Source organism: Manis javanica, chromosome 16, assembly GCF_040802235.1.
Source record: "Manis javanica isolate MJ-LG chromosome 16, MJ_LKY, whole genome shotgun sequence".
NCBI classification, from domain to species: Eukaryota; Metazoa; Chordata; class Mammalia; order Pholidota; family Manidae; genus Manis; species Manis javanica.
The window spans coordinates 66400615-66426492 of record NC_133171.1 but is presented as its reverse complement, the minus strand read 5'-3'; the positions used below and the strand labels follow the sequence as shown (position 1 = coordinate 66426492).

Genomic DNA, 25878 nt, shown 5'->3' with positions numbered 1-25878 from the left:
CTTGGTATACAGATGGCTCCAGTTGTGAGCAACCCCTTAAGTGGAGGGCTTTCAGTCCTAAAACTGAGACAATATGAATGGAGGATAGAAAGGGGAAGAGTAGCCAATGGGCTGAGTTGCTGGGTGTATTGCTCATGATCACCCAGAAGCCTTCCCTCATAGTTGTCTGCACTGACAGCTAAGCCGTCTATCAGGGCTTGACCCTGTGGCTACAGACATGGTATCATGCCACTTGTATGGTTGGTCACCGGCCCCTTTGAGGGCAAGAGTTTTGGCAAGACCTGTGGGCCTCTGGTCAGATTAAGACTGTTACTGTATATCATGTGACTGACCATTTGCCTTTGGCATCCCCAGGGAATGATGAAGCAGATACACTGGCCCAGGCGCACTGGCTAGAAAGAAAGCCTGCTATCCATGTGGCCCAATGGCTACACCAGTGTTTGTTGCAGGCAGGGCAAAAGACAATGTGGGCTGTAGTCCGTAGGTGGAGGTTGCCATTGACCTTTGAAGAAGTTAGCAATGCCCAGAAGGAGTGCCTTGTGTGTGCCAGGAGGAACTTACACCAAATCCCACAGCAACAGGGGTAATAGTAAGGGGGTCAATACCCCTTGTCAAGTGGCAAATAGACTATATTGGGTCTCTGCATCTGCCCGTACCAGAAGGATATCAGTATGCCATGACTTGTGTGGACACAGCTACTGGACTGTTGGTTGCTTTTCCTGCACATCGTGCAGGCCCCAAAGAGAGGTCTGGAGCATCTCTTTGCAGCCTATGGTCAGCCACAGGTAACTGAGAGCAATCAAGGCACCCACTTATTGGACATGTGTTACAAGAAAAGATACAGCAATTAGGAATAAAGTGGAAGTTTCATGTACCGTATAATCATACTGGGGCAGGCATGATAGGTACAACGGTTTTTTGAAATCAGGCCTGAAGTTGGACACCAATAGTCTATGGGGTTGGTCAGTTTGCCTATATGTAGGATAAATTCTAGCAGAAATAAGCAGGTGACGAGAGGCAACAAAGGGCCAGGCAGTTTATTTGAGCGCAATTCCCGGGCGAGGCTCACCAGTCTGAAACACAGGCTGGGGAAGTTTGTGCCCAGGAAGGGAGGTGGGGAGTTTTTAAGAGAACAGGGAAGGGCAGGGGAAGTGGGCCACGCTAGGGGTATGTGGGGAAATTTTTATTGGCTCAGGGTCGGGTGATGGACAGCCAGAGGTCTCCTCCTTCCAGATGGAGGGGGTCTGCATCTGGGGTTTGTCGGCACATCATGGGACTGGAATCCAGGAAGAGCTGTTCATTCCTTCCCCATAGGGCACAGAGCTACTTGGTGCTGTCTCTGCTCCGCCTGCATTGCCCTTGCCCTTCTCCCTCCAGTGCCTCCAGCCTTACAGGGTAGGCATGATAGAGAGGTACAATTTTTTTTTGAAATCTGGCCTGAAGTTGGACACCAATAATCTATGTATGGGTTGGTCAGTTTGCCTATGGATACTCCTGCGGTGTTTGAATGAGAAGCCCCATAAAGGAGCTTTGATCTCTGTGGTATTCTCACACATCTTTCTGCGTCTTGTATGCAATTGTTCTTCCAAACCTAAGAAGAGCTATTGAAGTCAGGATATGGCCAGCAGAGCAACATCCTGCTGCCAGTCCCTACTGCATTAAGCCCTGGAGACACTGTTGAATGGACCTGGCTCTGAACATTTCGACACATTGACCAGCGATGTTTGGCCCTTCTGGCATCTTGTGGGAAAGGCCTGGAAGCTGGCCTCGTGTGTATTCCTGGAATAACAGGTGAATGGCCCCCAAAGGTCATGGTAGTGTACCTAAAACATCCAGGAGGTAAGAGCTTGTGGGGAAGTTTCGTTTTGTCTTTATGGCCAGTGCATGTAACTCCCAGTAGCCCTGTATATGGACCCATCTGTAACTACCACAGGGAGGCGGGTGAAAGTCTGGTATACTAGACCAGGATGAGATCCCATTCTTGCCACTGTTTTATCACAAGACCACTCTCGCATGTATTCTACCTGATGGACAAGATTTGCCTGTGCTTTTGTCATTAAAACATGTATCTTATCGCCCTTAAAGTTATTTTTTCCTACAGTCCTTGTGGCTGCAGCAGCCACGTGATGATTGTTCTGAACCCTCAGCTACTGCCTATGGAATGGACGAGCTATTGACTTAATCTGCGTAAGACTTTGAACCTAGCTGAACCCTCTGGTTTGTGGATTGTCATAATTTCATTGCTCTTGCTATTGTTACGTAATTAGTCTGGTCTCAATACTCCAGTTTTCTCTCCCAGGGACCATTGCAGAAGAAGGGGAACAAGTAGATTGTAAAGTGAGATTTCTGGAGGGGTGGCCTGTGGTAAAATTATAATATTTCCAGATTATCCTGGTTTTAGTACATTAGCATATCCTCAGGGGTGAAGACAAGTTCATCTCCTTGTCAATGGGTAATTACCTGGGCAACCAAGGGCGTGTCTGGACCTGAGCGTTTAAACGGATGGGCTGGTTTGCTTGCTTGTCTTCCAGAGTAGGGAAGAGAGAAGATGCTGGACTGCCATAATATCAGCAATAAACGGGTTTTAAACTTTATTTCTCCCTTTGACTGATTTCGGTTTGTAGAGGTATGTTGCCCGTGGATTTCCTCACCCCGGACTTACAGATGGCTATCACGGAAAGCCAAAACAGGTTTTTTTGTAGAAAAATCATCTTAACAGGTTAATTATTTGAACTTAGAGCACGAATTTAGGGTAAGTAAAAAATAAAGTTTAGAGAAAACTGGTATTTTACAGTTATTACATTAAGATGTGAATGTAAATTATGGATATATATATAAACAAGAATATAGTTGGAATCTTATTTTAGAGTGACATTTTAAATACAACAGAAACATGAGGGGAATCTAGTAATCACAGTGTTGCTCATGTAATTGTATATTATTGATACCGAAGGAAAAAAAAAGTAATTAATAAATACTTCCAAAAAAATACAAAATAAACTTGATCTTGGTGATTCAATTGAAAAACAAAAAATTTTAATTAGAAAACATAAAGAATACATTAAGTGATAACAAGCTTTGAGGTGAAGCACTTTTGTTCAAAACAGTGTACATCTTGGCAAAGGCACAATGGTGTATTAAATGTTCCATTTGAATCCTGAATTCTTCTCTTCCTAGGAGTGTTTTTTGTTTGCTTTTTAACCAATCTGAGTAAACTTTTATGTGCTTGTGCTTAGATATACGCAAATAAACCATAGAGCAATATAATGAGAAATTCAAAGTCTAATTTCAGCTCTAAGGTATATTTACCTTATCAGCATAAATAAGACAATACCTATTAAATTGAATTTACTACATTAACAAACAGTAAGAACTTCTTAACAAATAAACAGACTAAACATACCATTATTTTGTAGCACATTTGTGTTTCCCTGTAGCTCACAGTACTTGGTAGAGTAAGAGCTGTTTGTAGTAGAAACCGCCTTTAGAAAAGTCAGGTAATTGTGCTGCCTCACAGGCTTAAGGAAACTGGGAGGCAATCCAAGACCTGCCTGGTCTTCAAGGCCCACACATACATATTACATAACCCTTTTATGAATATAAAAGTGGTAAAAACAACCATAGCTATTTGTATTCTCCAAAGACATCTATATGTTCACCAATCTGTTAATCTAGTATAAAAGCTGTGTAAAAATAAGAGACTTTCATAGATCAAAGTGTTTTTAGTGTTGCACATTTTGTACCCTCCAATTGTCCAGATATACAAAGATTAGGCATTAATTTACTCACTTAAACATTCATCTAAATTATTAAGTTATCTTTAAACTATAAATTCAGTATTTAAGCTTACACATTGAGTCCCTATGATTTATAACATTATAAAAACGAACTCCATTTTAAAAATGACATTATCTATTATGATTTAATTTAGTTCAGTATATAATTTATAATTGTAAAATTTTAAGTAAAATGATGTTTACTTATCTGAAAACCTGGTAGAATAAATTTATTAAATTCAAATTAATTAGTTTTTTTTAAGAAAATAAACTCTAGGATATAGTCAATAATTCTGTAACATCTTTGTACATTGACAGTAAAGAAAAAAATGAAAAGAAACTCTAGACTTATAGACTAGAATAGTGTGCTAACTCTTTTTACATTATGAAAATAATAAAAAAAGATATAAAGCCATTTTTCTACAGCAAATTATAAAGCCAACACATTTGTCCAAAAAGTTATCTTGATAGAAATGTTTTTTCCTATAAAATTACATATCATTAATTAAATTTTTTAAGTTATTATCTTGTAACCTGTTACCTAAAGCTGTTAATTAACTAAAGTCAGTTAAATTTTATTTTTTGTTGAGTTAGTTTAAAGAAGCAGCACATTTAAAACAGGAGAATTTGTTGACTTGTGTCTCCTATTTTAATTTGATGTGTTTTTTAGTCTTTATATAAGCTATTTAAAATTTAAGGTTTTACATCATAATTTATTAATTTCCTGCCAAGTTAGACAGTTTGCTCAAAATTATTTGTATTTATAAACAGAAAATGTTCTGTCACTGTGCAAGTTCGTGGAGGTAATTGTGAACCTGGAACAAAATTCACTGTAGGTAAAAACAGCCAGATTTATGCTGATCAGTTAAAGAAACAAATGTAATTCCAATCAGATCCTTCAGGGAACACCAATGCTGAGACTGAGTAAATTCTGATACCCATCTAAGGTTGGTAGGAACTTCTGGTTCCCAGTGCAATATCCCTCTCAATAGACACATTAAGGTTTAGAAACTATTAAATGTTGATTTTAATAGGTATTGGAAGCCCATTTTTTCTGATTCACTAGTCCAATTTATAATTACATGTTTCTTCTCTTTCCTTCTAACCTTATTTAAAATGCCTGAAGGGACAATAATTTGGAATTGTTGAATCATAAGCTTTAGAGGCCTTGGCACAGCCAGAGACAGGCCATTGCATGCTGCAGATTTGGTTTCTTGTTTTCATTTTTCTCCTAAGTCTCTTGTTAGGCTTAACATTTTATTAAGGTCAAAGTTATTATAGATGGCTATTTATATTCATATTACATTTGAAGCAGGAATGCTATTTTTGCAATCATTGACAACTATTTGCCTCATAATGAGTAAACACAAAGGACAGTTTTGAAAGGAGGCAAGAGACTGAATTACAAACAAAACAAGCACACTGGATTTCAAAGGCCAGAAAGGAAAACATCAGCTTCTTGATCCTGTGTTCAGATGCCAGTGAATATCAGAATTCCCAAACAGAAACAACCCCAAAAAGATTAACAGACGAAGCAGATTCCATATTCCATCCTCTGCCGCCAACTAATCACTTTATGTGTACCACTAATATGTACCCAATGGACAGTGTACAATCAAAATAAGAACCAAATTAAAAAGCAAAATTGGGCAACAATAAATTTTAGTGTGAAAGCCCAGAGGGAAGATAAGCAGAAAAGTCAAAGTGTCCATGAGTGGACAAGGTATATTTTCAGGTCACACGTTTGTATTGATTCCTATGACAGGACTCAGGTATACAATGTCTTCGTGGACTCTTTAGAAATAAATGGTCAAGGAGTTAATGATTAGCCTGCTCTTTACTTGTACGGAAGGGAAAACAAACAACAGAATTATGTCATCCGACAAAAGCAAACCAAAAACTCAAATGAGAAAAAGGGGAGAAGGAAAAAACCTTATGGGCAGCCTGGGAATAGCCAAGTTGTTTGTACATTTTAAAAGATATTATCACTAATCAGTTGGCAGTAGTCTGCATGGCTTGGAACATCAGTCCTTGAGCAGAATTACTGGGCACATAGAAAATCCAGTATCAGTTGTTGGGAGTACTGTTGGCTGAGGAGCTCTGTGACAAAGCCGTTTGCCATTGTCCTACATTTGCACTTTCACCTTAATTGGGCAGGTGCTACAACCATTTCTCAGATAACTTTTCCAGATTAGGCAACCAGTTATTGCAGAGCCAGCTGAGTTCAAATGGAGGTCGACACTCCTTAGTATACCTCGCAGATGTTAACGAAAACTGCAGACCTAAGATTACTGGGGTCCTTACATAACTTTGAAATCTAAATCATATAGTGTTTTGCCCAAAATTGCAAAAATCTTTGTCGTCTCTGTAACATACCTTGTGTTTCCTATACTTTCCCTTTTAACGGAGAAGGCACACTTCACTTCTAGGTGCTGAAAATGTGGTCTAGACTTGGCTAAAATATTGGAGAAAGTGTTTCTTTCACCTTAAAATCTTTGCCTGAAGCAAAGATCACGAGTGGAGTGCTTCAGGGACGGTTTCCCAGCCCACAACCTGCCTGTGAGTGTCAGGTAAGGGAAGATCCCCTTGGAGACGCAGTACACAAAGTTCAATTACCTCCCTCCTCTTTCCCTTCCTACTTACCCACCCCCACTTGCTTTCATAAATTCAGCCTTCGTTGGAGATTTCCAAGTTGACCGTTTTGAGCAGGCATATTCTAAAAGTTTCTTACTTGACTGGCAGTAACAAGCTATGACCCACCTACGTAGCTTGTTAAGTTCATACTCAGATCACATCGGACCGATAACCGAGTTAAGCACAGGAACTCAACAGCATGTTTTGAAATAACACCAATATGCAAAGAGTAACACGTGGCACATGGTATAATAAGCAGGAAGTGTTTACATTAGCTTAACTTCTGTACACCTCTGAAATGCCTTAGTGCCATCAAGCGAGCAAATCAAATCCATTACCTACTTCATGTTACAATTGAGGTGCCAATAGTATGCCCTAACTCCAATGACGCGAAATGTTTGATTACAGCTCCTTAATGGATACGTGGGTGGCTCTTAAAAGAGCCTTTGGGGTTAGATGTAAAAACGCTTACTTGGCGAGTCTATTTGGCACTGGTATATTTGGTAACTGCCTTGGTGCCCTCGGACACAGCGTGCTTGGCCAGCTCCCCGGGCAGCAGCAGGCGCACGGCCGTCTGAATCTCCCTGGAAGTGATGGTCGAGCGCTTGTTGTAATGTGCCAGGCGTGACGCCTCGCCCGCGATGCGCTCAAAGATGTCGTTGACGAACGAGTTCATGATGCCCATGGCCTTGGACGAGATGCCGGTGTCGGGGTGGACCTGCTTGAGCACCTTGTACACGTACACCGAATAGCTCTCCTTGCGGCTGCGCTTGCGCTTCTTGCCGTCCTTCTTCTGCGCTTTAGTCACCGCCTTCTTGGAGCCCTTCTTGGGCGCCGGAGCGGATTTGGCTGGTTCAGGCATTATATGATAAGAACACAGACAAAATAAAGTGAGGAAGCGGACTTCTACAATTTATAGGGCTTTTATGCTAATGAAGGATGCAGAAAGCGTCTTAGTTAATTGGAAGGCAAATAGCAAGGTTGTCACCCATGGGCAGAACTATGCAAATGAGGTATGAAAATAAAGCTTTTCTACTGGCTACTTTACTGATTCTTCATACTAGCCAATCAGACAACCGAATTTACTCCCCAGGAAATGCTTATAAAATCAGCGGTGGTTTACTTGCTTCCGGATTTGATCTGTTCTCGCAACTAGTCGTTCGTTTTAGTCGCTCATTTTTTTGCGATGTCTGGACGTGGTAAGCAAGGGGGTAAAGCTCGGGCCAAGGCGAAGTCTCGTTCGTCTCGCGCTGGGCTCCAGTTTCCAGTAGGACGCGTGCACCGCCTGCTCCGCAAGGGCAATTACGCTGAGCGGGTCGGAGCCGGCGCGCCCGTGTATTTGGCGGCGGTGCTGGAGTATCTGACAGCCGAGATCCTGGAGCTGGCGGGCAACGCGGCCCGCGACAACAAGAAGACGCGCATTATCCCGCGTCACCTGCAGCTGGCCATACGCAATGACGAGGAGCTCAACAAGCTGCTGGGCCGCGTGACCATCGCGCAGGGCGGCGTCCTGCCCAACATCCAGGCCGTGCTGCTGCCCAAGAAGACCGAAAGCCATCACAAGGCCAAGGGCAAGTGATACTGACCGGCATCTCCAGTTTCCGGAAGCGCGTTCAAACCCAAAGGCTCTTTTCAGAGCCCCCCCCCCACCATTTCAAAAGAAGAGCTAGCTCACTCGTAGGGTAAGAATGACACGGGTAAGTTCTTTGCTACCCACCGTAAGATGTTTTCCTTTGGGCAAAAAGTCCCAAATGTTGGCAAAATTGTAAAAGCGGTAGGAAGCTGCAAGTTTAATGGATTAACACGTGCTTTGTGTCATTACTAAAGCAACATCCATTACAGTCCGGAAATTACCTGATAACAACGAACGACGGTAAACTACAGGGCTAGTCTTGTGGTCTCAGCTTTCAGGGCAAACTGCTAGTGAGACAGTTGAATCTCCCTGGCTGTACCCTTTTGGAGGTCTCATTTTAGACTAAGCAACCCCCCTGCTCTAGTTTTAGAAGTTCAAGTTGTTCCGTGGCGCATGTACCGTACTACTTCTCTGGACGTTGAAACGGGCCTCTGGAAAGTTGATGCCCCGAAGTTGACTTGAAGCTCAAAATAGACTAGACTCGAATTGTAGCTTTCCCCCCATTTATAAATGAGGTTCGAGGTCAGTTTCTAACCTGGTACTGTTCATCTGTAAATTGGTTGGGTTGGTTAGTTATAACATTTCATGTTCCTAACTTAGAGAAGTCCCTTACATTCAATTAACTGGAGTTGGAGGTTCAAACGCCTAGGTTCCCAACGAAACCTGAAAGGTGATCAGAGTAAGGTCTCAGGTCCCCCCAAACAGTTGCTATGGGCATCTGGTAATTTAGCTACTCCAAAACCCAAAATGGCGATCTAGGACTGCAAAACTAGGATCCTATACTCCGGGATTGAGTCTCACCAAGTGTGTTTTACGGATGACTCGGTTTCTGCTTTGAGGAATGAGCAGGCAAGGAGGCCAAGTGAGCCAAAGCTTGGCCATGGCTTGGCGCATAGCGACTTCAGCGTCTTAAACTCTCCCGGAGCTCCACTGAAGCATTTTACGTAGAGTCGTTCGTGTGCAGCGTTCAAATCCGAATGAATGCAGAGACAATTAAGCAGACGGTGGTAACCGCAGACGCGCCTCCCACTTTTGAGATATCAACACATGTCGCGCTGCTGGAGGCAGCCTCCACTGTCTTCCTCCCTAGATGCTCCCTACCCGCTGCTCGCCGCCCCTGCCCCGGCCTCACAACCACTACCAAAAGGAGCTGGAGGACCCGGGCGGGGGCGGTGGAGGGAGGGCTTAATGGGCACACGTTAGAATTTCTTGAAAAGTTTTTAGTAATTCTAATGGGAAGCCAGGCAGGATCATCAAACTGGGGAAGGGCCTCAGCGTTCCAAGTTTGGGGTCAGCTGAGAGGACCTGGTTGTTTCCGTCCAGCATTTCTTCTATGTTGGAGAACCTTGATCCGATCCATGTCAAGATTGCTTTATATGACGCTTGGGGTCCTTTTCATTAACTTTCCAGGTTGCCTTTGAACCCCATCTCCAACGCTTACTACGTGTGTGATCTCCGGGTAGGTGCTTCTCCCTGCCTCCATTTCTAAGTGTGTGCCTTTGTTCACTCTGTGATGAAAAGAAGGGGTTCGGCACTGCGGGTTCTGAAATTAGAGTGCTGGAGTCATGGCTAACATTAAGCCCTTACTGTCAGTCACGTGGTCACGTACTTCCGGGGTATCAACTCATTTAACCTAGCAATCAGAGGTAAGTACTATGCATATCCCGATTGACAAGATGAGGAAAGAAGCACAGAGCATAAACAGCTTGTCTCAAGTCCCAAGGTCAGGGAGCCAGGGATTTTAACCACTGGCTTCCATAGCCCCTGTTCCTTTAGATAGACTATTGTCGGGATAATGAGACCAGTAAAAACTCAATACTTCGTTCACATATTAGAATATTACTAATTGCATCCTAAACTCTGAAGAATTAAGGGGGAGGAGGAGAGGTGATCTATCTCCACAGTACCTACATAAAAGCAGGAGGTCAATCTTGACAATGTGTTACCACTGTGAACCCAGAGAAAAGGATGAATATGCTTTTTTTTTGGTATTATTAATCTACAATTACATGAAGAACATTATGTTTACTAGGCTCCCCCCTTCACCAAGTCCCGCCCAAAAACCCCCTTACAGTAACTGTCCATCAGCATAGTAAGATGCTGTACAATCATGTTCATTTTTGCTTTTGTTTCCCTTGCCCGGGGAGGTATGTTCATGAAGAAGTCGCTCATGTTGATGTCCAAGAGATTTTTGCCTATGTTTTCTCTAAGATTTTATGATTTATGACTTACATTCAGGTCTTTGATCCATTTCGAATTTACTTTTGTGTGTGGGGTTAGACAATGGTCCAGTTTCATTCTCTTACATGTAGCTGTCCAGTTTTGCCAGCACCAACTGTTGAAGACACTGTCTTTCCCCATTGTATGTCCATGGCTCCTTTATCATATATTAACTGACCATATATGTTTGGGTTAACGTCTGGACTCTCTATTCTGTTCCACTGGTCTGTGAGTCTGTTCTTGTGCCAGTACCAAATTGTCTTGATTACTGTGGCTTTGTAGTAGAGCTTGAAGTTGGGGAGCGAGATCCCCTCCACTTTATTCTTCCTTCTCAGGATTGCTTTGGGTATTTGGGGTCTTTGGTGGTTTCATATGAATTTTTGAACTATTTGTTCCAGTTCATTGAAGAATGCTGTTGGTAATTTGATAGCGATTGCATTGAGTGTATATTGGTTTGGGCAGGAACGCCATTTTGACTATATTAATTCTTCCTAGCCAAGAGCATGGGATGAGTTTCCATTTGTTGGTGTCTTCTTTAATTTCTCTCAAGAGTGTCCTGTAGTTTTCAGGGTATAGGTCTTTCATTTCCTTGGTTAGGTTTATTCCTAGGTATTTTATTCTTTTTGATGCCATTGTGAATAGAATTGTTTTCCTGATTTCTCTTTCTATTAGTTCATTGTTAGTGTATCGGAAAGCCACGAATATCTGTGTATTAATTTTGTGTCCTGCAATGTTGCTGAATTCCGATATCAGTTCTGGTAGTTTTGGAGTGGAATCTTTACGATATTTTATGTACAATATCATGTCCTCTGCAAATAGTGACTGTTTGACTTCTTTACCAATTTGGATTCCTTGTATTTCTTTGTTTTGTCTGATTGCCGTGGCTAGGACCTCCAGTATTATGTTCAATAACAGTAGGGAGAGTGGGCATCCCTGTCTTGTTCCCGATCTCAGAGGAAAAGCTTTCAGCTTCTCTCTGTTCAGCATGATGTTGGCTGTGGGTTTATTATATATGGCCTTTATTATATTGAGGTACTTGCCCTCTATACCCATTTTGTTGAGAGATTTTATCATGAATGGATATTGAATTTTGTTGAATGCTTTTTCAGCATCTATGGTGATGATCATGTGGTTTTTGTCCTTCTTTTTATGTGGTGGATGATGTTGATGGATTTTCGATTGTTGTACCATCCTTGCATCCCTGGAATGAATCCCACTTGGTCATAGTGTATGATCCTTTTGATGTATTTTTGAATTCGGTTTGCTAATATTTTGTTGAGTATTTTTGCATCTACGTTTATCAAGGATATTGGCCTATAATTTTCTTTTTTGATGGGGTCTTTGCCTGGTTTTGGTATTAGGGTGATGTTGGCTTCATAGAATGAGTTTGGGAATATTCCCTCCTCTTCTATTTTTTGGAAAACTTTAGGGAGAATGGGTATTATGTCTTTGTATATCTGATAAAGTTCCACAGTAAATCCATCTGGCCTGGGGGTTTTGTTCTTGGTTAGTTTTTTGATTACCACTTCAATTTCATTGCTGGTAATTGGTCTGTTTAGATTTTCTGTTTCTTTCTGGGTCAGTCTTGGAAGGTTGTATTTTTCTAGGAAGTTGTCCATTTCTTCTAGGTTTTCCTGCTTGTTAGCATATAGGTTTTCATAGTATTCTCTAATAATTCTTTGTTTTTCTGTGGGGTCTGTCGTGATTTTTTCTTTCTAGTTTTTGATTCTGTTGATGTGTGTTGATTCTCTTTTTCTCTTAATAAGTCTGGCTAAAGGCTTATCTATTTTGTTTATTTTCTCAAAGAACCAGCTCTTGGTTTCATTGATTTTTTCTATTGTTTTATTTTTCTCAATTTTATTTATCTCTTCTCTGATATTTATTATGTCCCTCCTTCTGCTGACTTTAGGCCTCATTTGTTCTTCTTTTTCCAATTTCAATAATTTTGACTTTAGAATATTCATTTGTGATTGTTCTTTCTTCTTTAAATATGCCTGTGTTGCTATATACTTTCCTCTTAAGACTGCTTTCACTGCATCCCACAGAAGTTGGGGCTTTGTGTTGTTGTTGTCATTTGTTTCCATATATTGCTTGATCTCTATTTTAATTTGGTTGTTGATCCATTGATTATTTAGGAACATGTTGTTAAGCCTCCATGTGTTTGTGAGCCTTTTTTTTTCTTTGTACAATTTATTTCTAGTTTTATACTTTTGTGGTCTGAAAAGTTGGTTGGTAGAATTTCAATCTTTTTGAATTTACTGAGGCTCTTTTTATGGCCTAGTATGTGGTCTATTCTGGAGAAAGTGTATCTTGTTGCTTTTGGTTGTAGAGTTCTGTAGATGTCTATTAGGTCCATCTGTTCTAGTGTGTTGTTCAGCACCTCTGTGTCCTTATTTTCTGTCTGGTGGATCTATCCTTTGGAGTGAGTGGTGTGTTGAAGTCTCCTAAAATGAATGCATTGCATTCTATTTCCTCTAATTCTGTTAGTATTTGTTTCACATATGCTAGTCTCCTATATTGGATGCGTATATATTTATAATGGTTATATCCTCTTGTTGGATTGACCCCTTTATCATTATGTAATGTCCTTCTTTATCTCTTGTGATTTTCTTTCTTTTGAAGTCTATTTTGTCTGATACTAGTACTGCAACACCTGCTTTTTTCTCCCTTTTGTTTGCATGAAATATCTTTTTCCATCCCTTGACTTTCAGTCTGTGCATGTCTTTGGGTTTGAGGTGGGTCTCTTGTAAAAAGCATATAGATGGGTCTTGCTTTTTTATCCATTGTATTACTCTGTCTTTTGTTTGGTGCATTCAGTCCATTTACATTTAGGGTTATTATTGAAAGATATGTACTTACTGCCATTGTAGGCTTTAGATTTGTGGTTACCAAAGGTTCAAGATTAGCTTCTTTACTATCTTACTGTCTAACTTAACTCACTTATTGAGCTATTATAAACACTGTCTGATGTTTCTTTATTTCTCTCCCTTCTTATTCCTCCTCCTCCATTCTTTATATGTTGGGTGTTTTATTCTGTGGTCTTTTGTATTTCCTTTGACTGCTTTTGTGAGTAGTTGATTTTATTTTTTGCCTTTAGTTAGTATTTGGTTGGTCTGCTTTCTTTGCTGTGATTTTTTTTCTGGTGACATCTATTTAGGCTTAGGTATGCTCCCATTTAGAACAGTCCCTCTAAAATGTCCTGTAGAGGTGATTTGTGGGAGGCAAATTCTCTCAACTTTTGCTTGTCTGGGAACTGTTTAATTCCTCCCTTATATTTAAATGATAATCGTGTTGGGTACAGTCTCCTTGGTTCAAGGCCCTTCTGTTTCATTGCATTGAATCTATCATGCCATTCTCTTCTGGCCTGTAAGTTGACTGTTGAGAAGTCTGATGATTGCCTGATGAGTTTTCCTTTGTAGGTGACCTTTTCCTCTCTCTAGCTGCCTTTATTACTCTGTCCTTGTCCTTGATCTTTGCCATTTTAATTATTATGTGTCTTGGTGTTGTCCTCTTTGGGTCCCTTCTGGTGGGAGTTCTGTGTGCTTCTGTGGTCTGAGCGAGTATTTCCTCCCCCAGTTTGGGGAAGTTTTCAGCAATTATTTCTTCAAATACACTTTCTATCCCTTTTCTCTCTCTTCTTCTTCTGATACCCCTGCAATGTGGATATTGTTCCTTTTGGATTGGTCACACAGTTCTCTTAATATTGTTTCATTTCTGGAGATCCTTTTATCTCTCTCTGCATCAGCTTCTCTACATTCCTGTTCTCTGGTTTCCATTCCATTCATGGCCTCTTGCATCTCATCCATTCTGCTTTTAGGTCCTTTCAGAGATTGTTTTATTTCACTAGTCTCCCTTCCTACTTTGTTGGTTAGTTCTTGCATTTTTCTCTGCAGTTCCAATAGCATGATTATAACCTTTATTTTGAATTCTTTTTCAGGAAGATTAGTTAAGTCTATCTCCCCAGTTTCCCTCTCAGGGGAGGATGTCTGTGTGATTCTGGTCTGGATCAAATTATTCTGCCTTTTCACGGCAATAGGGGTAGTTGTGGGGAGTTGGCATATGTGTCAGCTGAGAGAATGTCCCTTCCTGTTAGTTTGTGGCCTTCCGCTCCTGTGAGAACGGTGACCCCTAGAGGCTTGTGCTGGGCAGCTGCGTGCAGACGGGGTCTCTGATTCTTGCCTGGCTGCTGTGGAAAAAGCTCTGCCTGGCTGCTGTGGGCATGGCCAGCCTCAGGCTGCTGCTCTGCTATGGCAGGGCAGCACCGGAGGGGGAACCGGCGGGAGGCTGTTTATCACCGTGAGGGGCCTCCCAGCTTCGTTGCTGCCCGGGGGGTTAGGGCACCTGGAGTTCCCCAGGATTCCCAGCTGTTGGGCTGAGTGTGCCGGGGCGCTTCCGTCCAGCTGTGAGGCCCTTGTCCCTTTAAGACTTTCAAAATGCACTCAGTTTTCTTTTGTCCAAGGGGCGCCGGCTGTGGGGACCTGCTCACAGATTTTACTGTCCCGTTTCCCTAGTATCCAGCACACCACGTACTGTGTGTCTGCACTCCCGGTGTGGATGGCTAGGGCTGGGTATTTAGCAGTCCTGGGCTCCCTCTCTCTCCCCACTCTGATTTCTCTCCTGCCGCCAGGAGCTGGGTTGATGGGTGCTCGGGTCCTGCCGGGCTGCAGTTTGTATCTTATCCCCTTCGTGAGGCACTGGGTTCTCGGAGATGTAGATGTAGTCTGGCTGTTGCCCTGTGTCTTCTGGTCTCTCTTTTAGGAATAGTTGTATTTGCAGTATTTTCAAAAATATGTATGGTTTTGGGAGGAGATTTCTGCTGCTTTACTCATACAGCCATCTTGACTCCTCCTCCAAATATGGTTTTGATTTAGTGTGAAAGAAGAGGACAAGTGGGGAGATGGTTTATTTAGTAGAGAGCTTCAGGACTTGATAACATGTTTTATTGAGGTTAAGTGAAGGAAGGAGTTAAAGAAGACTTGAATTTTCCCATCTGAGTTCCAATAACAAAACTTTGTTTCTGATTACTTAATAGTAAATTATGCATTGTGTTAATTTTGTTTCCTCTTCAACAAGACTCCTTCAGGGCAAGGCTCACACCTTGTCAAGTTGTTGATAGTCAGCATAGACCCCCGCATGAACACTTGAAAATTGAACACTGAGTAAATGTTGAGCTGAGTTACTGGCTGGGCCATCATTTTGCTATAGAGGGTCAGTTTATTACCAGAGAAGACTGTAGTTAGACACCAGCTTAACAGGTTGCTAATAACATCTCTTTTCAGTAGAAAATCCCTCCTGATAATCCAATATACATTGATAGCTTATTTGGGGAGTTTCAAAGAAGCACAGAATGTGCCAACTGACCAGCTCTTACCTAAGAGTTACTGCTATGAAAGTGATCTCAAGTAGAGGACATTCAAACCTCTGTCCTAACATGCTTTTTTACCTTCCACTTTGAAATGTCACTGTTTCTATCCAAAAGCCCTATTCACTTTTTCAGAAAATTCTCTAGTGGACAATAAACTCAGTAGCTGTAAGTCCGGGAAAAGGATATCCCAGGGCAAAACACCTCTAAAAACCAAAATCAAAGGGAGAAATACAGTTTAAAACCCGTTTATTGCTTACAAACTGCAGTCCAGTGCCATCTCTGTCCCCTGCTCAGGAAAGAAGCAAGTCAGGAAGCAGGCCAGCCCCTCCCCTTAAACTCTCAGGTTCAGACATACCCTTGGTTGCCCAGGTAATTACCCATTGACATGGAGATGAATGTCTCTCCACCCCTGATGATATGCAAATGGACTAAAGCCAGGCGAGATACTCTGGGAATGTTACAATGTTACCCACAATCATACTTAGAAAAAAGTTCAAGTGATACATTTAAAAAAGAAAGTGAGTATATGACTGAGTAAAGAAAAGGATATTGGTATATAGATTTAATTTGGTGATTTAAAAAGGGATATTATAATTGGTGATATTCTGCCAAACTGCTTGGTTTTGGAATGCCCTATATAACTAAATAATGGTTCTGTCTTAGTCTCACATATCAGTAAATCCCTGAGATCAACTTTTGTCCCTGGTGCCCAGGTGCCTTCAGTAATTGGAAGGCCTGGGTTTTATCATTCTCATCAACTTGTCCCAATTTAAATGGTCTTCCCTAGGACCCTTGAAGTATGGTAGATGGAGACAAGCTTAAGGGCTAGAAACCAACTGAGGCTACTGTGGCTAAAACTGTAACATTTCCAGAGTATCTAGCCTGGTTTTAGTGCATTTGCATTAGCAACATCATGGTTACTAGATTCCCCCCATTATCAAGTCCCCAACACATACCCCATTACAGTCACTGTCCATCAGTGCAGTAAGATACTATAGAATCACTACTTGTCTTCTCTGTGCTATACTGCCCCTGCCCCCCACTACATTATGTCTGCTAATCATAATGCCCCTTATTCCGCTTCTCCCTCTCTTCCCCCCTACCCCAGTCCCTTTCCCTTTGGTAACTGTTAGTCCATTCTTGGGTTCTGTGAGTCTGCTGCTGTTTTGTTCCTTCAGTTTTTGCTCTGTTCTTATGCTCCACAGATGAGTGAAATCATTTGGTACTTGTCTTTCTCCACCTGGCTTATTTCACTGAGCATAATACCCTCTAGTTCCATCCATGTTGTTGCAAATGTTAATACTTGTTTTCTTCTTATGGCTGAATAATACTCCATTGTGTATATGTACCACATCTTCTTTATCCATTCATCTACTGATGGACACTTAGGTTGTTTCCATTTCTTGGCTATTGTAAATAGTGCTGTGATAAACATAGGGGTGTATATGTCTTTTTGAGACTAGGAAACTGCATTCTTAGGGTAAATTCCTAGGAGTGAAATTCCTGGGTCAAATGGTATTTCTATTTTAAGTTTCTTGAGGAACCTTCATACTGCTTCTCACAATGGTTGAACTAGTTTATATTCCCACCAGCAGTGTAGGAGGATTCCGCTTTCTCCACATCCTCATCAGCATTTGTTGTTCCTATTCTTTTCTATGTTGGCCATCCTAACTGGCATGAGATGATATCTCATTGTGGTTTTAATTTGCATTTCCTTGATAATTAGGGATGTGGTACTTCTTTTCATGTGCTTGTTGGCCATAAGAATTTCTTCTTTGGAGAATTGTCTGTTCATATCCTCCACCCATTTTTTAATAGGGTTGTTTGCTTTTTGGGTGTTGAGGCATATGAGTTCTTTATATATTTTGGATGTTAACCCCTTGTCAGATATGTCATTTACAAATATATTCTCCCATACCGTAGGATGCTTTTTTGTTCTGCTGATAGTGTACCTTGCTGACTTTTACATCCTAATGCTGGGATCATTTAGTTAACATTCATTACAGGGTGTGTTTGTTGAAGCATTCTATCACATTCATCTCTATATCCTGGCACTTCACATCCTCCATATGTGGTAGATCTTCAGTGACTACTCAGAAGGAATACGTGGGTAACAAAGCATATCTGTATAGAAATTAAATAATCATGATGCTGCAGTGGCTTGTGAGTTGATGGCTAGGTTATGTACCATTTTAGCCACTCTTTGATCTTAACTCCCAGTTGCTAAATTTGGAGGGAGATTGTGAGCGTGTGTTTTGCTACATACATATAAAACAATAACAATATTATACACAGCAGTAATAGTAGTATAACTCTCTTCAGGTTCCCAGACCCAATTCCAATGTGCATTAAGTATATGTAAGTATATGGGAGGGGGTCTTCCCACACATAACACCAAGCAATTCTTGAATACCAGTAGGGTGTTGGAGAACTCAATTCTGGTGCTGTTTGCCCAGAGATAGCACCAGATTCCCTGGGTTAAGAGCTCTGGCCTGCAAGACTGCCCTCCACTCCAGACTCCAAGCATTGGTTGCAAGCCCCAGGCAGTTACCTGTGCTTCTGACCTACTGGCTACAGATGGGAGGCTCCCACAACCTCCCACTTAGGTTTGCTTAATTTGCTAGAGTGACTCACAGAACTCAGGAAAACATGTTTACCATTTTAATAAAGGATACCATAAATGATACAAATTAACAGATAAAGAGATACAAAGGGCAAGGTCCCAAAAAATGGGGCTTCTATCCTTCTGGAGCTGAGGGCCTGGCTCCATGGCATGTGGAGGTGGTTTGGTTTTCCAAGCATAGAAGCTCTCCCTGTCTGAAAAGCAGGATCCAATATTAGCAGAGTGATAAGCTTTTCTCAGGGGGTTTTTGTGAAGGCTTCATTGCATTGTCATGATTGCCTAAATTATTGTCCATTGACTGATTCAGCCTCCAGCCCCTTCCCGTGGGTGGGGAACCAAAAGTCTCTCATTAACATGCAAGACACCCATATCACCTTTAAGACTGCAGTGTTTTCAGGAACTGTGGATGAAGATGAAATACACCTGGGAAATATATGTTTGGTCATCTGAATGACCAATTATGTATTTCTTATAACTTGTTATATTGCAGGCATGCATGACTGGTTCCAGAGCTGCTCTGTCCAGTACAGGAGCCACTAGCAACATATGAAATTTTAAATTTAAATAGAATAATTAAATAAAAATTTCAGGCATTCAGATGCACTAATCACTTTTCAAGTTGCTAGTTGCTACTGTGTTGGATAGCAAAGATCTAGAACATGTCTATCATTGCAGAAACTTCTGTTGGTAGCACTGAGCTTGTTGGTAGTACTTCTTGTTCCTCTGGGCTAATGTGTTCAAGTGCAATTAACCAACTTCCCCAGGTAGCATCTGAAGATACAGTTGTCATATAAAATATTGGATGCTCAGTTAAATTTGCATTTCAGATAAGCAACAAATAATTGCTTTAGAATAAGTATATGCCCTGAAATATTGCATGAAGCATACTACAATATACTAAAGCAAAAATAGTTGTTTATCTGAAATTCAGATTTAACTAGGCATCTTGCATTTTTATTTGCCAAATCTGGCAATACTATTTGAAGAGCAACATTGGAGCATCTTGCCCAGGGAGCTGGATCCTTACCATTGGCAGTTTTTGTGGGAAGAATTGAGAAGGGCTGATACCCAGAGAAAAGCTAATTCATTATGAGGAAATGGGTCTGTAAGTTTATCTGCATGTGTTGAGGAAGGCTGAGAAAGAGGTCCTCAAATACACTGACTGGTTTCTTCTCCCTCCTTAGGTTTCAAAAGTTTCTCACTATGAAGACATGCCTGAATTCAGAGTATCTGTCAAACCCCTCAATTCTCAGAAGTAACTGGATGGTTGATGTCAGTGTTCTGATACCACTGACAGATTCCGCACCTGCAAATGTTTTCCTATTAATAAACTTACTCTGGGTTTATTTCTTTGTGTGTACACATGTGCCCTGGGGATGAGGGGATTAAAGAGGAGAAAGAATATTACTGAGGGGAAGCTTTCTTTAGTGAAAAACGTGTCTAATTTTTTGAATAAATAATACATTCAGAGGGTTCAAACAAATGGAAATAACAAGGTCAATATTGAAAATCCACTCCTCCACAGGATTACTCCACTGTTCCCTCAGTAATCATTATTTTTCTTGTGTATCTGCCCATTGTTAATTCTTGCAGATGTGAGTCAAGAATGAATGTGTGCTTTATCTCTACCTGCTTTCGTTCTGAAAAGGTAGCAAACTGTATGCACTACTTTGCACTTGCTATTTTTTTGGAGAATTTTCCAGATAGGACACAGGGAGCTTTCCTACACACTGTCACATAATCTTGTACTGTGTGGATGCATTATAGATTACATAACTTGTCCCCTGTTAATAGGCACATAAAACAATTCTGGAATAATAAACACTGCTTTACAGCAAAATTGAAATTAATCTCATATTCTGCTGGGATGGTGGAAAAGGAACAGAAGTTCAAGTCATTCAAGTCGAGTTAAAATTTATTTCCTTTAAAAACTCTGTGACCTTAGGTTAATGATTTGGAAACTTACTTTCTTCATCTGCAAAATGGAAGCCATACTTCTTTCCACCTCTGAACACCTGTTGATATGCAGATGTACTAAAGCCAGGCGAGATATCTGGAAATTACAATTTTACCCACAGCCTTTATGGATAAGGCTATAAGGTGCATTGGCCCTGGAGGAGGAAAGAATAAATGAAGGATAGAGCACAGAAGCAAACTTAGATTTCCTTTAGTTCAGTCCATCCAGGCTGTGGATGAAAAGTCTGGGACCCTGGATCAACTGGTCTTGTTCATGGGCACAAAATAGATTGATGGTTTGTACATGTCCACTGAGCTATATATCTGCCCTCAACATCTTTATCCTCTCAGACCTCCAGTTAAAAACCTACCTGTCATTTGAATCCTTCCTTCCCTGCTTCCTAGTCAGTGTTCAGTATAACTTTGGTAGCCTGAGACTGACCACAGTGGCAGCATTTACATCATGGGAATCAGCAAACGCTACAAATCAGGGATTTTTGTTTTTCCCTGGAAAGTCAGTTGTTAAACATTTGCTGGTTATACAACTGCTTAAACACTCTGTTCCTGCCTGGTAAGGAAGGGCACTCTCCTATCTTTCATATCTCTCTTTGTCTCTTTGGCACACACATATTGGCTCACACTATTTTCCTACCTAGAAGGGTCCTGTGTCACCTCCCAAATGACCCCCTTGATTCTAGGCTGCCATGCAACCCAAGCTCCTATCATCTGCATCAATAATACAGAAATGTATATTTCTATATTTTTTCCCATCCACTGTGCTTTGATATCTACAATTTATGAGAAAGCCTAGAACACTCTTCAGGCAGACCTGCCTCACTCCTCATGTCCTTCAGGCTTTTTCTCAAATGTCACCTTCTCAGTGAAGCTCTGACCATTCTTCTGCTTCCAGAGGGGGGAGGATGTCTTCTGGGAGAGCAGCCATGGACTGGCAGATAGTGATGCCAGGAGTGTGGACAGGGAGCACAGCATGGCTAGGAATGCAAGGTCACAAGCAGGGCTGTCAAACCAGTGATTCCAGGGACTTCCTCTGGGTTGCCGTGTGATGAACTGGGAACAATGGCTGTTTCTCTGCCTGCGGGAGGATCAGCGGGTATTCCCAAGTGCTGGGAGGCTGGCGTTCCCAGCTGACACCCACACAGAAAATGTTTCTTCTCCTTATTCAGTGGAAGCGAACAGCGCTGACAGCAGGGCCCTTTCTGTTGCACAGCCCCTCTATGCACCAGGCTGCCCCTTCACGGGCACATGGCCCAGCACCGCATGCGCACAGGCATTGCACAGCAGCTGACTTCTTCCCACCAGTGCCAGCAGGCACAAGAAACTCTGTGATTGCTGACAAGGCAGACAGAAGCCCAAAATAGGAAAACCTGTTAGGAGGAGTTAGATGACCTCTAGAGCTGGTAGTCAAGGGAAAAGAGTAGATATAAGCTTACATTTTAAGGGGATGGGATCTAACTTTTTAATCATTATTCAAATCACCTTGTATCTCATCTCCTCAAATGCTCTCCATGAAAGCTATAAACCAATAGTTCTCTCTGTAATTTTCCATTTAACATTTATCTTCTGTATGCCTTTCTATTGCTTTCCCACTATCTCTCTCATGCACTCTCTTCTACTACCTCTTTTTCATCTTTTTTCCCACTGTCTCTCTCCTCTCCATTTAACACCAACTATGTTTTAAAGAGTGCTTTGAAAACCTTTCTTGTTTTCACACAAGGCAGCCAGTGTTGAACTATGTGGAGACCCTGCCACCACTGTGCTCCAAGTGTGCCCCAGTGGGATTCAGTCATGCTGCACTTAGAAGTTTGGGTCAGGTTTGGGGTGCCTGCATCTGTGCTGTGAGGCAACACATGCAGAATTGTCTTCTGACTGCATCATTAGGAATTACACTGCTCAGATCTAACCTTAAACTATGCCTTGGAATCAAACATTCCTTGTTACCCAAATTTACTGCTATCCAAACTATAATTGGACTGGGAGCATCTGCCTCATTTCATTATTAGATTATTATGTTCACTATGTGTCAAGCACTAGCTCATTTTATTTCATCCTCATAATAAATTAATGAGGTAGGTGCTCTTATTATCCTACTTTGTGCATTAGGAGACCAAGGCAAGGGGAGATTTGAGTAATTTGCCCAAGACATATATTTAGTAAAGTGGAGGAGTGGGGGAGGTTTGCCGATGAGATTAAAACATAGGGAATCAGGTTCATCGTGTTACTGGGAAGGCAAATGAGATAACACAGGTAAAGACCTCAGAAGAGCACCAAACCCAAAGGGAAGCTCTGAGATTTGCTCGTCACTATTGTTAGCTGCTGTCGTTACCACAATCATTATTATTTCATTGCACAGTAATACCAGTGGAGCTAAGGACAGTCTGTCTCTCTCTTTGGAGGTTTTGTTTCTATTTTGTTGTCACTCCAATTTCATATTGTCCTCTGTACTTAGTGTCTTTAAATAAGAAACACCAGAAATAAGACCACAGTCATCTTTAATTTTTGGGTGAGTTATGATACTCTGGAAGAGAGATATATGGGAATTCAATTTTAAGAAAGTGAGAAGACATTGTTTTTAAACAATTTGCTCTTTTTATTTTTATCCAACCCAAACGAGATGACAACACTCTTGAAGGTTGGTTGTTTTGATTTCTGGGCCTCTGGGATAATGGAAATAAAAGCACAGTTTTGGCCATCCATCAGGCCCTACTTTGTAACGTGACCTTGAGCAAATTATGTTCCCTTTCCATCCATAGTTTCCTTATCTGGGAAGTGGAACCACTCATGCCCACCCACTTTGGAGGATAGATGTCAAGATCAAGTGAGAATAATGTATGTGGCACATGATAGACACTGAAAACCATGCCACTCTTCCCTTTACTTTCCCCTAATGTATGTTTGGTTTATTTCTGTACATATTTGTTATTTACTGCTGCATCACAAATTAGCCCCAAATTTAGCAACTTCTGGGGCTGTGGTCAGCCAAACTAGGTCCTCTAGGTCTCTCATAGGCTACATTTAAGATGTGGCCAGGTCTGCAGCTCAGTGTGGGATTGATCCACTTCCAAACCCAAGCACATGGTTGTTGACAGGGCTGTTCAGTTTTTCAAGGGCAATTAGACCGAAGGCCTTAAGTCCTTGCTGGTTGTTTCTTGTCATGTGAGCCTTCCCACACACAGCTCAACATGGCAGCTGGCTTTCTTCTGAGGGAATGAGTGAGTGAAAGAGTGCAGAGGGGGCTCAAGACAGAAGCCATTACCTTTTGTAACCTAATCTCAAAAGTGACACATCTTTTTTGGTGTATTCCATTTGTTAGAAGCAAGTTACTAGGCACAACACACACTTAAGCAAAGGGGACAGACAAGCCAAGGGTAGGCACTCTCAGAGGCAGGGGTCATTAAGGGCCATCTCTCAGGATTCCTAACCATACATAACAATGTGCTTAAAACAAGGTGAAACTGTCTTCTTGATCCAGAATCCTTAAAACTAGAAGTGTATCCCTATGTCCTCTAACGGGTCTAGTTGAGTGCAGGTACAGGGTTATATGCTCAGGAATCAGAAATTACAGAAATATGTGTTTGAATTTCTGTTTCTAACATTTGCCTTTTACTCTCTGATGCTGCTGTATATCACTGAAAACTGCATTTCTCAGGTTCCCTTGTTCTCTGGTTTCCAGTAGATTTGACTAATGGGAGACACTGTAGAACACGCGGGATCAAGGGATTTCTCCTCTTCCCTCTTTACTTCCCGGGGTTTCCCCAACCTCACTGGTACTCTGGCTCCATCAGATAGCCCTTCTGGTGGTCTCAGCTCCTTCCTTACCAGTCTATATCATTACAGTTCAGTGTGGGGTACAGCCCCAACTCCAAGATGATGGTATCACTTCCCTTTGTCTCTCTAGCCCTTGGAAAAGGGTCAACTTCCTGCTGCTGCTTATTACTTGGGTTACCCCCACACCTTTTTTGGTGTCTCAACTCTTTTGTTATCTGTTTATCAAATTACCTTGATTAACTTCTTCATTATGATATCCCTAAAGCAGATTCTCTTTTTTAACTAGATTGTATCACCACAACTGATGAAACCTGGTCTTTTCTGAGCAACTCATGTATACAGCAGTGTTTGCAGCATTTTCTAGTCCTCAGTACCTGCCCCGGTTTTCATGCTGCTGGCTGGCCAGCGGGTGGTTGGTTTTTCAGTGTAGCCTCATCACTCTGGACTCAGTTTTCCCATTTTCTAAAGTGGGAGGCTTTGTGACATCTGTGATCTCTTTTATCCCTGATTATTGGGGGCTCCAGAATTTCTCCATAGGGAAAATTTAGGAACCATATTCTGACTGGGAAATGGGTGGGAGCCCTTTATATGAAACCAAAGTGGGAACTAGGGATGACAAAAACAAACTAAATTCAAAACTCTGGGTCGTGCGCATCACGGAAGGAGAGTGCCACTGGAGGAGCCTAGGGGAAAAGCTAACATGGATCATGCTGGGACTTCATAAACTAAGTATATTGTCCAACAAATAGTTTCCTGTTTCCTACTATACCTACTGTTTTCTACCCAACCCCCAATCAAAGAAGAGTGCTTAGGAATAAAATTTACAAATATGAAAATAACATTTCACTGTACTGGGGATAACAATAATTTATAAAAGATGATGAAGTTAGTCACTGGAATAATGTTACCAGGAGAAGAGACAGTATAGGTAACTTCTCTTAGCTTAAGACCCTGGGCAAGCTACTTAACACTTTTGAATGCAGTTTTGTCTTCAGGATAATGGTGATAATAATAGTACATTAGATTATTATAAGGATTAAGTGACAAATATTTGTAAAGCGCTTAGAACAGTAACTAGCACATAGTATCTATTCTATGGTAAGCTGTATAGATATGTTGCAATATTCTTAGTTGTAACTGACTATATTTATGCTGTAACTGATACAGATCACACTGGGACATTATGGGTAGTATAAGTCTGGAGAGTTCATCTAGAGCAATTGTGAGCAAAGGAAGGTTGGTGGTCACCTAGAAAAAGAATTCATAGAATGGTGACTTATTCAATGTATCTTTTCCACAGATGAGAGCACAGGACACAAGTGTCTCCAGGCTGGAGGAGCTTATTGACTGGCAGACCATTGCAAGAGAAAAATTACCCTGATACCTATGCTTAGAAAGTGCCTGCAAATCTGTATCTTGGTCTCCTCATCAGAAAGTGAATACACCTCTGATACTTACTTTTAATTGCAAGTGTATCACTCATCATAAATTAATCAATGGCATGGTTTATAAACTCAGTTTATGTGAATTGTTTGTATAATCATAGTAATAGGTAACACATATGGTTACTTACAACAGTGTTGTAAACACTTCAGAAAAATTATGTCATATGATCTTACCAACACTCCTGAATAGATACTAGTATTATCAGTTAGATTTTGCTAAATTATATAACCAACAACCCCCAAATCTTGGATTATTTCAGATTTATATTGCATTTCTTTGTGGATTAGCTGCAACTCTGTTCCACATTTTCTTCATGGAGGAAACCAGGCTGAGGGAACATGACATAAAAGGATCTTATTGCTCTTAATAATTCTCCTGGAAAGTGGGCACATGTTACTTCTACTCATATTTCATCAAACAAAGCATTCATATGGCTATG

General features: G+C 41.3%; 2 protein-coding genes and 2 long non-coding RNA genes across 8 annotated transcripts in view; 2 read left to right on the top strand and 2 right to left on the bottom strand.

The window, feature by feature from the left end:
* Positions 1-25878, top strand: part of LOC140846873 (uncharacterized) — a 34247-nt gene that overhangs the window by 5200 nt on the left and 3169 nt on the right. Inside the window, exon 2 of the long non-coding RNA XR_012126369.1 lies at positions 25294-25428. This is a non-coding gene — a long non-coding RNA (uncharacterized lncRNA). The remainder of the gene's footprint in view (positions 1-25293; positions 25429-25878) is intronic.
* LOC108400178 (histone H2B type 1-K) lies at positions 6835-7284 on the bottom strand. The gene has a single exon (XM_036998497.2). The coding sequence runs from the start codon at positions 7270-7272 to the stop codon at positions 6892-6894; it is 381 nt and encodes a 126-aa protein (XP_036854392.1). The 5' UTR covers positions 7273-7284; the 3' UTR covers positions 6835-6891.
* On the top strand, positions 7530-19597 carry LOC108400177 (histone H2A type 1-C). 5 transcript variants are annotated; one of them, XM_073225015.1, is made up of 3 exons: positions 7530-8092; positions 9454-9502; positions 19436-19597. In XM_073225015.1, exon 1 carries the CDS (start codon positions 7597-7599, stop codon positions 7987-7989), a length of 393 nt encoding a protein of 130 aa, XP_073081116.1. In that variant the 5' UTR covers positions 7530-7596; the 3' UTR covers positions 7990-8092; positions 9454-9502; positions 19436-19597. The 5 variants fall into 5 exon arrangements, with proteins under 5 accessions (XP_073081116.1, XP_036854384.1, XP_036854385.1 ...); XM_036998489.2 differs by having other exon boundaries at positions 7530-8107; XM_036998490.2 differs by having other exon boundaries at positions 7530-8107; positions 9454-9689.
* LOC118968408 (uncharacterized) lies at positions 18275-21863 on the bottom strand. The gene is made up of 3 exons (XR_005056060.2): positions 21037-21863; positions 20218-20362; positions 18275-18445 (listed from the first exon to the last, which is right to left on the bottom strand). It is a non-coding gene; the product is annotated as an uncharacterized lncRNA (long non-coding RNA).

Coding starts and splice junctions, on each gene's coding strand:
- LOC108400178 (XM_036998497.2), bottom strand. CDS start 7,272: ATGCCTGAACCAGCCAAATCCGCTCCGGCGCCCAAGAAGGGCTCCAAG.
- LOC108400177 (XM_036998491.2), top strand. CDS start 7,597: ATGTCTGGACGTGGTAAGCAAGGGGGTAAAGCTCGGGCCAAGGCGAAG.